Below are 15,842 nucleotides of genomic sequence, written 5' to 3'. Positions count from 1 at the left end.
TGTAAAAAATAATTAGCCTCAGTACTTCTGTGAAATGAGCCCCATAGTTCCCCTTCAAACCTCCTTTCATCTTTGATGATCTGATTTGAAAAGACAGTGACTAAAACTAACGAATCTTCTTCATTATGAACAGACTGTGACTGGAAGAGGAAACTGAAAATCAGTGTTTCCTCCATTAACTTCTGATTGTAGGGGTAGCCAAACCCCTGACTAGAATGGCATTGTTGGATCTCACATCTGTAATGAACTATGATAAGTATCTCTGCTCTTCAAGGAACAAAAACCACATCAGGAATACAAGGTGTAACCATAAAATAAATTAAGAAACCAAGCTGTCTTTTTATTCAATTCAAGTAAGTTCCTTAGTAATTCAGCCTGAATAAAAATACACTTGAATGATAACTACCTGGATAGGCTTAGATAAAAGTCTTAGAATCAAAGAAACTGTCCTCAAAGCTTCTTTGCCAGACAAGGTAATAGGGTGAAGGAAGAGGTAGAGAGCATTTCTATCAAATCACAGAAAATTTTTGGTGCTAGTATTCCTTCTTCACAGAAAGTTCCTTTATGGAGCATATTCCTTTTTCAGAAGGTGGAAATGTATGTAAGAGTTCATGAAACTTCTATCAGAAATGTCAAATAGAAGCTTCTAAATAGTTCTGGAAGAGTCCTGGTAACTTAAGGAAGGTATCACTAGTATTAAAAAAAAGAAAGACACAGAAAGACAGTGAGAGCTAAAAAAAGGGTAACAGAACTGTTTCTGTCTTGCCACTGGCCTGCAGCAAAGGAAAGTAAGAGTTCTTTGAAGAAACACCCAGAAATTCAAGTCTTCAAAGGCCTCCATGGTGTTTGCCATTTTTAATAGTTTGTTGAGAAGTAACAGATTTCAGTTTTCAAATGCAAATATATGCAAACAAATATTTTAAGGTCAGTTATATCCTTTGCTAGTAAATAATAGTTTGCTAATAGTATGTATAGCAAAAGCTCTCATGTTTCCTTCAAACCATAAAAACTCACATGATAACTTATCTGGATTTTGCATGCAAAATGCTTTTCAATATTTCTTTCTGATCACTGACTGTGCACGGCTTGGACGGGTATACTCCTTGTTGGGTAAAAATATGTCTCGATGGCTGAGCCCGAAGACTGATGAATAGAGTAATATATTATCCTTTGGCAGCTGGTCACTACTGGTGTTCTCCAGGGCTCAGTATTGGCCCCAGTCCTGTTAAACATTTTTATCAATTATCTGGATTAGGAGATCAAATGCAGCCTCAGTCAGTTTCCAGATGACATCAAGTTGCTTGGGAATGTTGGTCTGCTGGAAGATAGAAAGGCTCTGGAGAGGGATCAGAACAGGATGGATTGATGGGCTGAAGCCAAGTGTATGAGGTTCAACAAGGCCAATTGCTGGATCCTGCACTTGGGTCACAGCCCCATGCAGAGCTGCAGGGAGAGCAGAGCAGCTCCAGAGCAGCCACTATTCCAGAAAGCTTCCCCAGGGAAAAGGACCAGGGGATGTTGGTTGGGAACTGGCTGTATATGAGCCAGCAGTGTCCAAGGCCAATGGCATCCTGGCCTGCATCAGCAACAGTGTGGTCAGCAGGACCAGGGCAGTGATTATCCTCCTGTAATTGGCACTGATGAGCCCACAGCTCGGAACCTGTGTCCAGTTCTGAGCCTCACTGCCACCATAAAGAAACTGAGGTACAGGAAAAACCAGAGAAGGACAACAGAGTTGGTGACAGGTCCTGAGCACAGGTCTTATGAGGATCATCTGAGGAAGGTGGGGTCTTTAGCCTGAAGAATAGGAGCCACAGGGGACACCTCTATGTAAATTCACTACAACTACCTGAAAAGAGATTGTAGCAAGGTAGGTAGTCTGTTCTTCAAAGGAACACGTAACAGGATGAGAGGAGATTAACTCAGATTTTGTTTGGGTAAATTAAGACTGGATATTAGTAAAAATTTCTTCCTGGAAAGGACTATCAGAGTTGGAACAGGCTGCTCAAGGCAGTGATTATGTCATAAACCCTGGAGGTGTTTAAAAGACATGCAGACAGGGTTCTTTAGGACACGGCTGGGTGGTGGACTTGGTAGTATTCTGTTAATGGTTGGACTCAGAGCTCTTTTCCAACCTAAAGAACTCTGTGATTCTGTGACTCTAAAGCATACTTTAGTATAGTTTTTTATAAACTAGTCAAGTATATTGTGCAGATTAAGGATCTTTGATACATTAAATACAAGTTCAATTAATGCATGGATAAAGAAAAATGCCTAAAAGGCAAAAAGCTTGCATAATTACATAATTATTATCATAGATCTACTGCAAAAAGGATGGTTTAATCAATCTCAACAGGCACTCTGTTTGGAGAAATTAATAAATCTGGAGAAGAAATTCATCAGCATAATAAGACTTTAGGTGATGTCTGGGGCAATTCTGGCACTGAAAATATTTCTGTACACAAAGCAATGCTAATGTAGTTGGGCAACACCTCAGTACTATGATATATAAATTGACAGGCAGAACTAAGAGTTCAACACTGGTAATGAATGGAGAATTCCAGGATATTTTAGTGGGCAGAAATTCAGTACTGAAGGGTACTCATATGGCAGGATCTCACAAAAAAAATAGCTGAACCCAGGGCCCGTTCACTCTGGAGAATTGCTTCTGAAGAGCATTCCCAGGATGAGCCATAGATCAAATCTGGGAAACTTTACATGGCTACTTGGTGACAGATCTATTTGCTTTGAAGAACAAGGCAATTTTTTTTGAACTCTGATAGTTAAAAATGTTCAGATGTACTCTGAATTTCCTAAACAAACCCTATGTCTGAATTATGTCTTTCATACAGAATGCTGTTTGCAGTTAAAGGTTTCTTTATGATCTGGTTCAGGTCCCTTTCTCACCTTGCTCAAGATCTGAAGACAAACATAAAGGGGAAAAAAGCTGAAAAGAGAAGAAAAAAAGAGAAGTGTTCTCGCCCTGCCTCCTGAGGAAAACAGCAGGAGGAGAGAAAGGTGATAAGGAGAGAGAGCAATTAGGTTATGCATTTCTGAGGAAAAAGCCTTGCAACTAAACTTATGATGTGAACCCAGAGATCAGTAATTCTCTTACAACTTATCCTGTTAGCAGTGTCATTACAGGCCCTGAAGAGGCCAGAAAGTGGAGAGCATCAGGTAAGGGGAAGGAAGCAAAATGGGTTACCAGTTAAGACACAACCTACATTAGTACATAAAGAAAATGTATATTCTGTCAGCAATTTCAGTGTTGTTGATTTTTTCTCATTGTCACACTTTCAAATGTCTAGGTGACATAACTCACTTCCCAAAGGGTGTGGATTCCCAGTGGCTTTCACATTTAGCACGATAATATGAGACTGCCCTGCCCTGCTCCATTCCAATCAGTTCTACCTTTCTAGCAGCTGGAGCAGTTTTCTTCACAACCAAAAATAAAAATGCAACAACATAAATGTTCATTTGCAGCTGGATGAGATAGCAGGGTTGACTCTTGCCACAGGCCTAAGGCATGTGCAGCCAGCAGTGCTTGAGGCTGAAGGTAGGAGAAGAGGTTGGACAACTTGGAGTTGGACTGGCTGAAAATAAAATAAAACAAAACAATACAAAATAAAAAGCTATTGAGAAAAGCACTTTACAGCAATTAGTGGTGATTAAACTCCATCTGACTTCAAAGGAAAGTAAACGGTGTTTTAGGATGCATTAGGTGAAGCACTGCCAGCAGGTTGAAGGAGGTGATCCTGACTGGAGTGCTGTGAGCAGTTCTGGGCTCCTCAGTACTAGAGAGACAGGATGCTGCTGGAACAAATCCAGAGGAGGGCTACGAACATAAGCAAGGGCCTGGAGTATCTCTGTTATGAGGAGGGGCTGAGGGAGCTCAGCCTGTTTGGCCTTGTGAGGAGATGAATAAGGGGGACGACATCCATGTGAGTAAGTATCTGAAGGGGGATGTCAGGAGCATGGAGCCAGGCTTTGCTCAGTGCTGCCCAGCAGCAGCACAAGAGGCAATGAGCAGAAACAGATGCACAGAAAGTTCCAGGTGAATATGAGGAAAAATTTCTTTACTGTGTGAATGAGTGAGCACTGGAACAGGGTGTCCGGAGAGGTTGTAGAGTCTCCTTCACTGGAGGTATTCAAGAACTGTTTGGACAAAATTCCATACAATGTGCTGTAGGATGACCCTGTTTTAGGCAGGGAGGTTGGACCAGGTGACCCACTATGGTCCCTTCTAACCTTACCCAGTCTGTGATTCTGTGACTGTTGTCTTTTGTGGCATCACTGTGTATTCTCTAAAAAAAAGAGGCAGAGTGGGTTTCTCTTAACTAGAAAATGATTTTTCAAATGTCTAGATTATTACATCCCTCTGAATAATCTACCTTTGATAAAATTCTTGTCTTTTGCTGATAAATAATCCTGACACAATTTCAGACTCAAACTGTGGTTTGGGTAACACATGAATATCAAAGTTTACTTTCTAAGGAGAAATGTAAAGCTGGTGTTTTTAACCCAGTCTGGGCTCTGATTTCTTGTATCCCATATTCCTATCCAACTGGAAATTAGATCTTGCTATATTTTATTATACTCTGAGAACGACTGATTTTATTCAGATTGTCTCCACCATGTACCTACACTATGGATTATTAATGCATGCACACTAATTAATCATATTCTTGGATGCAATTTTGAAAAATAGTGCAAATGCCAACTTCTTTTTTGAATGATTATTTTGCCTCTGTATAATAGTAATACTCAAAAATATTTATTGGACCATAGGGTAGCCCACCTGAGAGTTCAATGGGGAGATCAGCACAACACTTTTTCCTTTCTGAAGAATTTTGGTAGGGCAGAAACTGGTACTGAGTTATGGAAATGTTTAATTGATTCAAAGGGAAACTAGAATGTTCATAATGCCAACTTTTCATTTATTTTTGATGTCTCTCTTAGACTTCATTTCAAAAATAATTAGTGGGGATTAAATTCATATCTTAATGACTTTTTTTCAATATTTTAATTTTTGTGCATGTCTACTCTTGTTTTCACTGGAATTTGTTGGGTTTTATTTTTTCCTTGAGAGGACATCAAAAGGCATTTCTACATGTTTCATCTATTTCTAAGAGCTGTAGCCTGAGACAAATGTAAATGATAAATATGAATCTTATAGTTTTTAAGTATAACCAAATGCTATCCAGCAGCTTATAAAGACTACCTACTATCTGGATATATAAAATAATCTTTGTAGAAATGAAAAAGTTGACTAGTCATGTTCATCTTTTTCAGTACTTATTGAAGGGTATAAGAAATGAGGAACAGGGAAAGGAGAAAGAGAAGGGAAAAGTCATGGGTGGGGGACAAACATGAGAGTGAAAAGATAATGAATTTCTGTTGCACTCCATCTATTTTTAGTTTCATGACACAGCACTCAAATGCAACAAAAAGCCAAACATCTGCTCATATTTACTGTAGGAATAATAATCACTCTAAGGGTCAAGACAGCATAAAATCATTGTCCCCATAAGTACACAGTTACTTGGAAGGAAGCACTTTCTGTGAATTTGTTCTGCTTCCTGCCTTGAAATTCAAAAGAAAGACAGTTCACCCTATAGAACTTAATGGTACCGAATTTATTGTAATTTCTTTAATATAGAATTCAAATGAACTGTTCTTCTTGTTATAGTCTCTGTAAATGTATCATATAACCTACCTACCATTGCCTAACTTCCCTGATCTTTTACAAAAATAAGTAGAACTCAGTGAGGCAGAGATGCTTTAAGATCTCTGGACAAAGCCTATATCTCACTCTCACAGGCTCTGCTATTGGTGATTAGTTCTTATAACCGTATGGAGTGACCACAGACCTTGTTTTAGAGATTTAGAACTATATCTGCCTATTTTTTTTATTTTTTTTCTTACATTAGAAGAAGCAATGGTTAACTAAGTAGTGTTCTTGCAAAGAGGGAATCATGACTAAGAGGAAATTATGAGTTTCAGCTCTAGATTTTTCTGGCAGTTAGGTACAAACCAGCATGATCAAAAAGAAGAAAAAAAATATTTACATGGTATTTATATTCAATTCCCTTTTTAGCAAAATGTACCACATGTTTTTTCATGCAAGGATAAGTCTGTATTTGTTACATCAAAAGGCAACTTTTCTATAAAATGAAATACTATAAAATCAAACTGAATATGTATCTCTTACCAATTATTTTTTATGCATTATAAAAGTTAGTACATGGAAGCTGTGACTCAAAAGATTGTTTTCCATTAGTCACTGTCAGTCACTGGATATTTGAGAAACTCATAAATGCTACTTCTCTCATCGACTTGCAACAATTGCACCAAATAATTAGCACTCACTGCCAAACTTCACATTGTTTCATACAAAGCATTAAACTAAAGGTTCTCTGTGTGTATACACCCATGTGTTTGTACTGCATCTTTACTTGTTAAGCAAATAAATATCATTTGTTTGTTACAATGTTCAAACCCAGACTTGAAAATGCCACTGAAGTACTGGCTTTATGCACATCAATGCCAACCTCACACATGACAAATGTATGACATTAATACCTTTATTCTTTCTGCTGTTCTTCAATTTATGTCAGAGAATTTGTCATTTGTACGCCAGTTGCAAGCAGTGGGAAAATTCCCCTATAGCTCCTTCCTTCAGCTGTAAAAAAGTGTTTCTGAGACTTGGTAATGTATAGAGCTTAATGCCATTTCTTATAACAACAGGCTGAGAATGTGGAAAGGGAAGACAGACACAAAGTTCTTAATTGTTGCTTCTCTAAATTTCCTCAGAGAGGTGGCAACAAATAGGCTAGGGTAAAATGTGTGGGCATGGGAGAAAAGGAAAATGACTAAAAAATATGAGCAACATGGCTCTTTATAGAGAGAAAGCAGCGCAGGAAGAAATGAAATATATTGTAGAAAAGTAGAGCTGGAGTATAAAACCTGATCCTAAAGAATAAAATGCAAATATAATTGGTAAACAGAATAGTCTGCTAATTCTAAGGTATGTGAGTCAGCTTTCCTGAATTAGTCCCATGTCTACCTTTCACCAGAATTAGTTTCCTATCTACCTTTCACAAAGTGATCTTGAAAAAGATGCAATCCTATTTAGTGCTTCAGCTTCCTTATCAACAAAACTAGAATATAAAATACATGTCTCACAGAAAGCTAAGACCTTTTATTTGTGATAAAGGAGTAATGGCACTAATTTACTGCCATTAGAGAATGAAAAAGTACTTTGGTTTTTACTATTTGGTATTCAGATGCTTAGCAACCATAACTAAGAAAACTTCCATTGTACCTGGTACTGTACAAAAACCAAGAAAGGAAGAAATTCTGACACTGAAAGTTACATGTATGAAAAATTATGGGAGAAACAAAAGCACTTGACACAAGAAATATCTTAACATTGTAGACCTCATATGTGTATTGAACTAGGTTTTTTTGTGTGTGAGTAGAGAAGTGTGGTGTAAATAGAAGCTGGGTAGAATTAATATTGTTAGAATTGTTATTCAGCAATAAAACCAAGTGAGAAACACAAACTGAGAGACCACAGAAATTAGAGACAATAAAAAATCTGAAGCTTTTTTCATCCAAGAACAGTTAGTGTAAGATCACTACCTTTCATAAAAATAATAAATGCTTTTTATTTTATTCCGAAAAGGAAAAAGAACAGGTTTCTGAAATTTGAAAGTGGTCAATAGGGACAATAGCAGCCAAGAGAAAGGAAGACATTTTCATAACTAAGAAAGCATACATAATCTGAGAAACATCAAAGTATGTATTGGTAATGGACACTCCTAGCCTAAAAGCAGGTAAGGCTTAGAACTTACTTTCACATATCTTTCCTTCCAATTCTTGGACTATACTGAGGTTTTCTTTATTATTAACAATGAATTAGCCAAGCAGATCCACCAGACACATAATGGACTCATAAAATTATTTACTTTCCATGCTCAGACCAGATAAGCAGATCTTAAGAGGAGAGAGCACTGAAATTTTCTTTTGCTTTCTGGCTTCTGAAAGAGTTGTAATTCATGTTTCTCAGACCATGAGGAGGCATGGGATGAAGGACCTAGTAAAAGCCTGAAGATAACCTTCTCCTTTTTCATCAAAGCTGTTTCACAAGGATATTTGACTCACAAGACTAACAGCATTTTCAATGTATATCCCAGATTTTGTCCAAGATTTTACCTTCAGGAGCTTTTAATCCAGCAGTTAGCTTGTTTGTCTGATGCCCATTTATGTTCCCCTTCATAATAGCTTTTTTTTTTTAGCACCACATAGCTTTGGCCACACTCCAAAGTGTTTTTTTTAAAAAAAGAATTGAATAGACTGCTATATAGCTAATTTATGCAGAAATTAATGTCAGTCTTAAGGGCAGCTACCAAGCCTCACTGTGATTGGAACTAATAACTTTACCAAGATATGATCATTTCATTTAACATTAGCAAACCATTTGGTGTCTTTATATCTTGTTGTAACACAGTGTCACTGTTTTACTCAATCCACTCTCATTAAAACAAGACAAAAGTAGCTGAGGATAAACATACACACAGATGATAAATTTATCCTCTCAATTATCTTTGTGCAAGCCCTACCCCCAGAACCCATACCCTCTTAGATTTTTGAAGTACAAGAGAACTACTCAAACCTAATCTGATCTCCTGTATAATGAAGGCTATCTCTTTCACGGACTAACCTCTAAATCAAAAGAACAACATGCTTGTGTTATGCTGCATCTATCCTCCTCATAATGGCTGCCTTTGAAGGATGAATCCAACCCACTCCTAGATAAGTTATACCAGTGGTTAATGACTCTCACTCTTAAAAAATGCACCTTATTTCTGGTCTGAATTTCCCTAACTTCAGCTATGAAACACTGGATCTCATTATGCCTTTTTCTGCTAGATTAGTGAGTCATCCACTGTCAAAAGTCTCATTCCCATTAAGGCATTTGCAAACCATGATCAAGTCACCTCTTAACCTTCTCTTCAGCAGATTAAACAGGCAGATCTTTAGCCTCTAACGGCAATGCTTATTTTCAGACCTACAGTCACTCCTTCACCTTTAATGAACCCTTTCCAATTTTAAGCATATTTTCAAAGTGTGATGACCAGAACAGGACACAAAAGTTCATTAGTATTTTCCTTAATGCCATACAAAATGGAACTTCCTACTTGATATTCAGTTATCTATATATCAGAGGATATGATACATACCATTTAAAACAGTTTTATCAGTGCCCTGTGCTTAAATGCTCTTTGTATTTTTTAACATTCTCTATGAGATATTCAATTCTAGCAGAACCTTGTAATGCAATTCCACTTAAATTGTTATTTTAAAATATTTTCTTGCATTTTTATCTTTTTTATGTAAGGAAATTATATTCTTGAAGTAACTAGCTTTTGCTGACTAGAAGTAAGTTTTGACAACATGCAAATGCAGATATACTATGTTGACCAAAATTATAGTATTTTATTTTCTGATAACTCCACATCATTAGGGAAAAATACCTGATTTTACCAGGAACTTCACAATTAAAGGCTGTATATATACATATGTGTTTTGGTTTATCTTTCATGGAATACATATGTAATTAACCTCATTCCTTACAGAGGCAGCTCTGGTGAATAGCACTTACATCAAGACAACCCTAATGTTCTCCTGCAGATTGCTTCAGATACTGAATGAATCAAATGGGATTGCGTATTTTTCCTTTACTTTCCTATTTGAGCATGATTTTCACTTATTGATAATCTTCAAGAACTGATGTAGCTACGTCTAATGCTTAAGTTTAAATTAATTTCATTAGGCAATTAGTATCCATTAATAATAAAAAATATTAATAGTAGTAACAAATAATATAAATTAATTTTCTACCAGATGAGGTAGTAAACAACAGAAAAATATTTCAAATCAGTTGGTTCCAAGTTGGAATGGTTTTTAATTTTTGTTTCAGTTTCAGACCATAAAACACTTGCTAATAATGATTTGTTCACACATTAATTGAGAAAATATATATTTTCAATAGAATAAACCTTAATTTGACCTAAAATTTAGCAGATGAATAGATAAATTCTATGTTTCCTTATAACTTCTCTTTTTCACTCATAATGAAGGAGGAAAATTAATTAATGTAAAAAAAGTAATGCTAAATTATGTGATCTGACATCCTAAATCTGTTGTGTTTAAGTCTAGGGTTATTTCAACTGCAAACAAAAATCTTCAATGAAGGATGTGAAAATGCTATTTCATTAGACATAAGGCCTGTAGTTCTTGGATACAATACATTAGATAATCACAAAATATATCTGGACAAATGTAAACAGAAGAATAAAGAAAGCAGAAAGGAATAATTTTGCATAAAAGGGAGTACCATAGTAATATGTGTGGGGGAAAAAAGTCCACAGAAAGAGGGATGCACTTTGCACTTAGAAATTTAAAAAACCTACCTTAGAAGTATTAAAAAAAAAACAAAACAGGTTATTAGAAAATAAGAATGAGAAGGAAAACTAAAAATTTAAAGTTGCTTCCTAATATTTCCACAATGTCTACAGTTTGAATCTAAAATAGAATTAGATCAAAATTTTCTGCCATAGTATAATTAAGTCAAATCCTAGAGTGTTTTCTGGTATTTCAATAAATACCTTATTTTTTTATGTCTCAAGACAAAAATAATTTTGACATTTTTAAAACACTCAGTCTTTAAACTTTCAACTTTGTTACTTTTAATTACACATTTCCTAACACAAAGAGATCTCTAGCTGATTAGTTACTTCTATCAATTTCATCAGCTCCTTTTCCAATGAGTATTCAGAGGAGAATACTCAGAACATTCCCAATGCATGGTTTAAGTGAAGCAGCCTGAAACATTCTGAGATATTGGAGATGAATGATTTTTATTTCCAAGCAGAAGCTGAGAGCCTTAGAAAGTATTTATTTTTTAAATTAAAACTAATTGTACACTTTGATTGGGTACAAGGTCTATGGTCATAGGATTAAATAGAGATTATTTAGCCTTGATATGTAAACAAATCTTGTGCTCTTTAAATTTCATGAGAGAAATTGAGCACAGTGTCTCCAATTTCTGTACCAGTTTAAAAGATACTTTGGTCCTTACTTTGCTGATTACAAATGCCAGTGTGACAGCCAACACAGAGCCTTAGGTAATAGCATAATAATTCTTAAAACTAGGCTATACTAGCCAAAAAGTCTTCAGAATTTACCAAAGATCAGGCAAATATTGTTAAATACCTCTCTGGAAGATCTGAGACACCTCTGTGCTATCCAGCATCAGGAGAGAACAAACCATCTTCTTTCATAAATATTTATCACTAATTTAAGTCTGCTTAAATGCCTGATGAATCTAGACAAGAAATATTTTCCTCTAATTCAGTATCTCACTTCACTATATTTCAAATTTAATTATCTTATTAGCAGGTTAAGAGAAATAGAAAAACTGGGATAATCTGAAATTTTTACTTGGACTCAAAATTTCATTCAAAAGTTTCTCAAAATTATGAAGTTCAAAAAGTTTTCCTCAGTACAGCCACTAATACCCTTAGTGTTTCTTGAGTAAAGATTACAACTAGGTATAATGCTCTTGAATTAAAACTAACTTTTAATAGGACAAAGTTTAATCATGTATGCAGCTATAGAAGATCTGAGGAAAGTACTCAGGTTTCTTCACGTACTTCACTGCTATAAATTCAATTCATTAATAGAAAATCATCAAAAAAGCTTTGAGAGAGTTTTCATTTGATTCTTTTGCTATCTTTTTAATAAAAAAAAAAAAAAATTCCACTTGTTTTTGACAGCATCAGGAATCATAGTAGCTGCCCTTCAGCAAGGTGCAAAAGCTTTCCCTCCCAAAATCATGTTATAACATCCCAAACAGAATATAAAACATACCTTGAAAAAAGTCATGGTTGCTCCATCTTCAACTGCCCCATACTCTATCTTTGTCTGCTTGGCCAAGTCGTCAGCAGAGTCAATGGGGGACTCCATGCGCTCCACTGTCAGAAAGGCGGCTAGGTTAGCAGTGTACGAGGAAATGATGATAAGTGTGAAAAACCACCAAATGCCTCCCACTATCCTGGTGGAGAGGGCTTTAGGCATGAGCTCAGAACCTAACGAAAACCAGGGGAGAAAGGTGAAACGGATGCACAGAAAACAATTAATCAGTGTTCAGTACTTTTTGCCACAGTGGGGAAATGGATTCACTGTGCAAAAGAAATCTTTGAGCTACAGGTTTAGATGTACTGCTTCTACAAACACACACAACTGAAATGCAAAATAACTGGTTAAATTTATAAAGACATATCTTTTTGGAGCTGTGGGAATCAAAATATAGTAATGGGAGATTTGCTGATCAGTTCCATTTTAGAATTTCTAAACATATATATAAATACCAAGAGTAAAAAGCAGTTACTTCAACTTTCTTTCCAGAAAAAATAAGCAATTCATGAAGGTACTAGATATGAAACAAAGGATTTCATATCTGAATAACAAAACCTTAAATCTATTAAAAATATGCTTTTGAGTTTTTTTCATTTGCATTACTGTAAAAGATAGTTTATTAAATGTTGAGATAAAAAAATTAACATCTCCCATCTCTATGTTTAGCCCCACAATTTCATATAAATATGGGTGGCTACGCTAAAAACTTCAATTTAATAGAATAGTAATAAAAATATTAGACTTTTATACATAAACTTGATAAAGATAGATTATAATGCATTGCTGGAGTTGCCTGCTCATGGCACTAAAGAATGGAGGGGGAGACAGACACTGTATAGTAATTTGCATAATTTTTAATGCAAATTTAGAGCCTAATGAGACAAATTGAAGCACATAAACTCCTCTTGTGTCTAATTACAAAAAATAGGAATAAATTAAATTCACTGTAATGTACAATTACAAATATTTATCATAAATGAGCATGTATGGATTTTTTCCATAATGTTATAATTGAATGAAATGAAATTTCTAATGATGTCAAATAAACAATTTCAAGCTTCATTTTGAGAACTTTATATAAGATCTTTTAGAAGTATCTGGAAACTTGTTTTCAAGGAAACAGTTTCATCATACCCTTTATACCATTGTACTGAAACAACCCCTTTTTGTTAATTGGTTACTATGTTTGCTCTTATGTCTCCTGGGTAAAATGGAATGAAGGCAAGATGGACTATTTTATTCCTGTTAAATTTTAGTGCTTATATTGAATTAGTTAAGGAACTGGTCCAGCAAGGTAACACATCTTCATATAGGTGAAAGATTATGTCAAACTTCCAAACTCAATGTGAAAAAAAAGAACAGAAGGGCTGGGGAGAGAGGGAAGGAGGAAGAAAACAAAAGAAAGGGAAAAAAGAAGTGGTATCATAACTGGACTACTGTATTCAAAAACAGCCCATCTTACCCTGCAGTTCATCTTACCCTTGCTGTTTCAAACAAAAAAGGCTGACAGACTTGGACATGACAGCCAACTCCAGCGCCAGACTCTGCCTAGAATTCTGCAAGGGAAAAAGTAGAAAAGTACCTGTCTGATGGAGTTGCTCCTAGGCCCTGTTAGTCAGACACTTAGACACCATAGCACTAAGAGATTTCCCAACAAGCCCACTATCATTAACTCTTTTTGATTGCTCTCATTTCATTTTAAACACCAGCACCAGTAAAGTCAGACAGGACTGGAAGGAAGAGAAGAGTGGAGCCATTGGCCGCAGCTGCCCCGGTTCCCACGAGCTCGTTCCTTGCCCGGGACTGAAAGCGGCTGAACCCACCTGGGCCCGTGAAACAGAGCCTGGTCAGGGGCTGACTGTCATGTACCCAAGGTAACGCCATGTCCAGCACCATATCCCACAGTTTCCTGGGAGCAGGAGGTGCCAGCAAGACATGCATGAGTTTCCTCTGTCATGTGTCCTCCAGCACTAAGCAAATCTTTTGTAAAGGAGCAGCACTTCCTACTTCCTACTTCCATATGAGTATGGCCCAAGTGCTTCTATATTGTTACTGCTATTAGGTGAGAACTTCCATGCTTGTCTGAAAGCCTACTATTAGATGACTTTAGGTTTTTGAGATTTCTTTTTAAAGCAATCAACAAAATCAAGACTGATGCTGCATCCTCACAATGATGCCTTTAAAGTTTATTAAAGGCTGAACTGAGTAAAGGTAAAACAATTTAAGGCAAGGACAGAGGGTCAGCCTTAATTCTGAAAAACTAGTTTTCCTTCAAGGAAAACTATTATCCTCCAAAGATATCTTTTAATATGAAGGTTGGGGTTTTTTTTCTTATTTTGATTCTCAGAAACAATGTTTAGATGCTACAGACTAAAAAACCTTTTTCTTGCAAAAAGATGATACAAAAATCTAAATTGCTTTTTCCATCATAGAAGCATAAAGCCACATAAGAAATAAAACTCAGCATTGATAGAAATTCTAACAATCCTGAGAACTGTGAATGGAATTTGAAATACTTTCTTTCATTTAGCATCCCTTTTTTTGATAGCTTCCTTAAAAGCAATCATTATCTTACAAACATGTATTTGGCAATTGTGTTTCAACTATATAATTTCTTGACATGTATATTGACAACTTAGTTGATAGTAAACACTTAACCAACTAAAGACATATTTTTATTTCTGATTTGAAATCCTGATTTCTTTTTACCCATTAATTCATGTTTTTCTGAGCACAGTACTCAGCTTGCTGAGGCATTAGAGACTTTTTAAGCCTACAAACTTGATATATGACAGAATATTTACTGCAGTTACAGGAAAGCTTCATGAAATCATTTGATGAGTTAAAACCAGGATTTATTTATGGCTGGTGTACTTATAAGGTAAGTTTTAAAAATGATTGCTCAGGTATATTCATTAAAACAACTCTACCAATATGTACTTGTTCCTGCCAACAATTTCTATGATTTTTTGGGGGGATATGCAATGGTTATTTTTCCAGAAAGAAAAGCCATTCCTTTTAATGGCTCTTTAACAGGACTAACAATCTTTTGTATTACACTATATTGCCCAGTGAAATGTCAGTGCAAAAAATGAAACTGTGCTATTCAAATGTGTCTGATATTATATGACTGTGTTCAAATCCTTATGGAAAAGGGCAATAAAATGGTGATCTATTTTTATGGATCTATATATTTGGTATGCTTTCAAAATAAGAGGAATATGACAAGGAAATTACAGAGTTTTAAGAACGTGCTTAAGCATTTTACTTAGATAGTTATAGTTAAAACTGCATGTTGGTTTTACTCTGAGCAATATGACTACACAGCTACCAATTTTATTGTCAGCAATGGCATCAGTTTCTCACTGCATGGATGGATTGTTGAATGTAGACCCTGTTGAATGGTCATTCTGATTTTAAAAATATAAATTATGGCTGGACAGTATTAAATCTCCTATATTATTTTATTTTATAGGTTCTAGCTACTAGATAAAATCTATCTGTAGTTGAAAGGTTTCTAGACCAAAATTAAACAAATAATAGATTTTTATATTATAGTCTTATCTGACAAAGATATACTCATTCCTAGGTTGTTGAAATGGAGGTGTTTTAGGTAATGGACAGATTATCTCATTTAATTATGCAGTAAGGGTTTCCTGTTTAGAATATAAACTGTATGGCTATGCTTTACTTTTTTTAAGTCTTAAATTTTTATCTGTCTTCAGGCTAATTCATAAGGTGTTGGGAATGCCTGGATAATCATAAAAAAAGCTGGTTTGTGGCTACATGCACAGAGGCACCCATGCAAGTGACTTGCGCCAGAGAACTGTGACCCCCAGCAAAAAGTGGGACATGGT

At 35.6% G+C, this 15,842-nt stretch overlaps 1 protein-coding gene across 3 annotated transcripts in view; it reads right to left on the bottom strand.

Annotated features, from left to right (window-relative positions):
* Positions 1-15,842, bottom strand: part of GRIK2 (glutamate ionotropic receptor kainate type subunit 2) — a 354,211-nt gene that overhangs the window by 73,816 nt on the left and 264,553 nt on the right. For all 3 annotated transcript variants that reach the window (XM_059467530.1, XM_059467531.1, XM_059467532.1), the window contains exon 13: positions 11,938-12,155. In XM_059467530.1, coding sequence (XP_059323513.1) covers positions 11,938-12,155 — 218 coding nt within the window. The remainder of the gene's footprint in view (positions 1-11,937; positions 12,156-15,842) is intronic.

Source organism: Ammospiza nelsoni, chromosome 3, assembly GCF_027579445.1.
Source record: "Ammospiza nelsoni isolate bAmmNel1 chromosome 3, bAmmNel1.pri, whole genome shotgun sequence".
Lineage (NCBI taxonomy): Eukaryota > Metazoa > Chordata > Aves > Passeriformes > Passerellidae > Ammospiza > Ammospiza nelsoni.
Note: the sequence above shows the minus strand (reverse complement) of the source record. Positions and strands in the feature narration are given on the sequence as shown.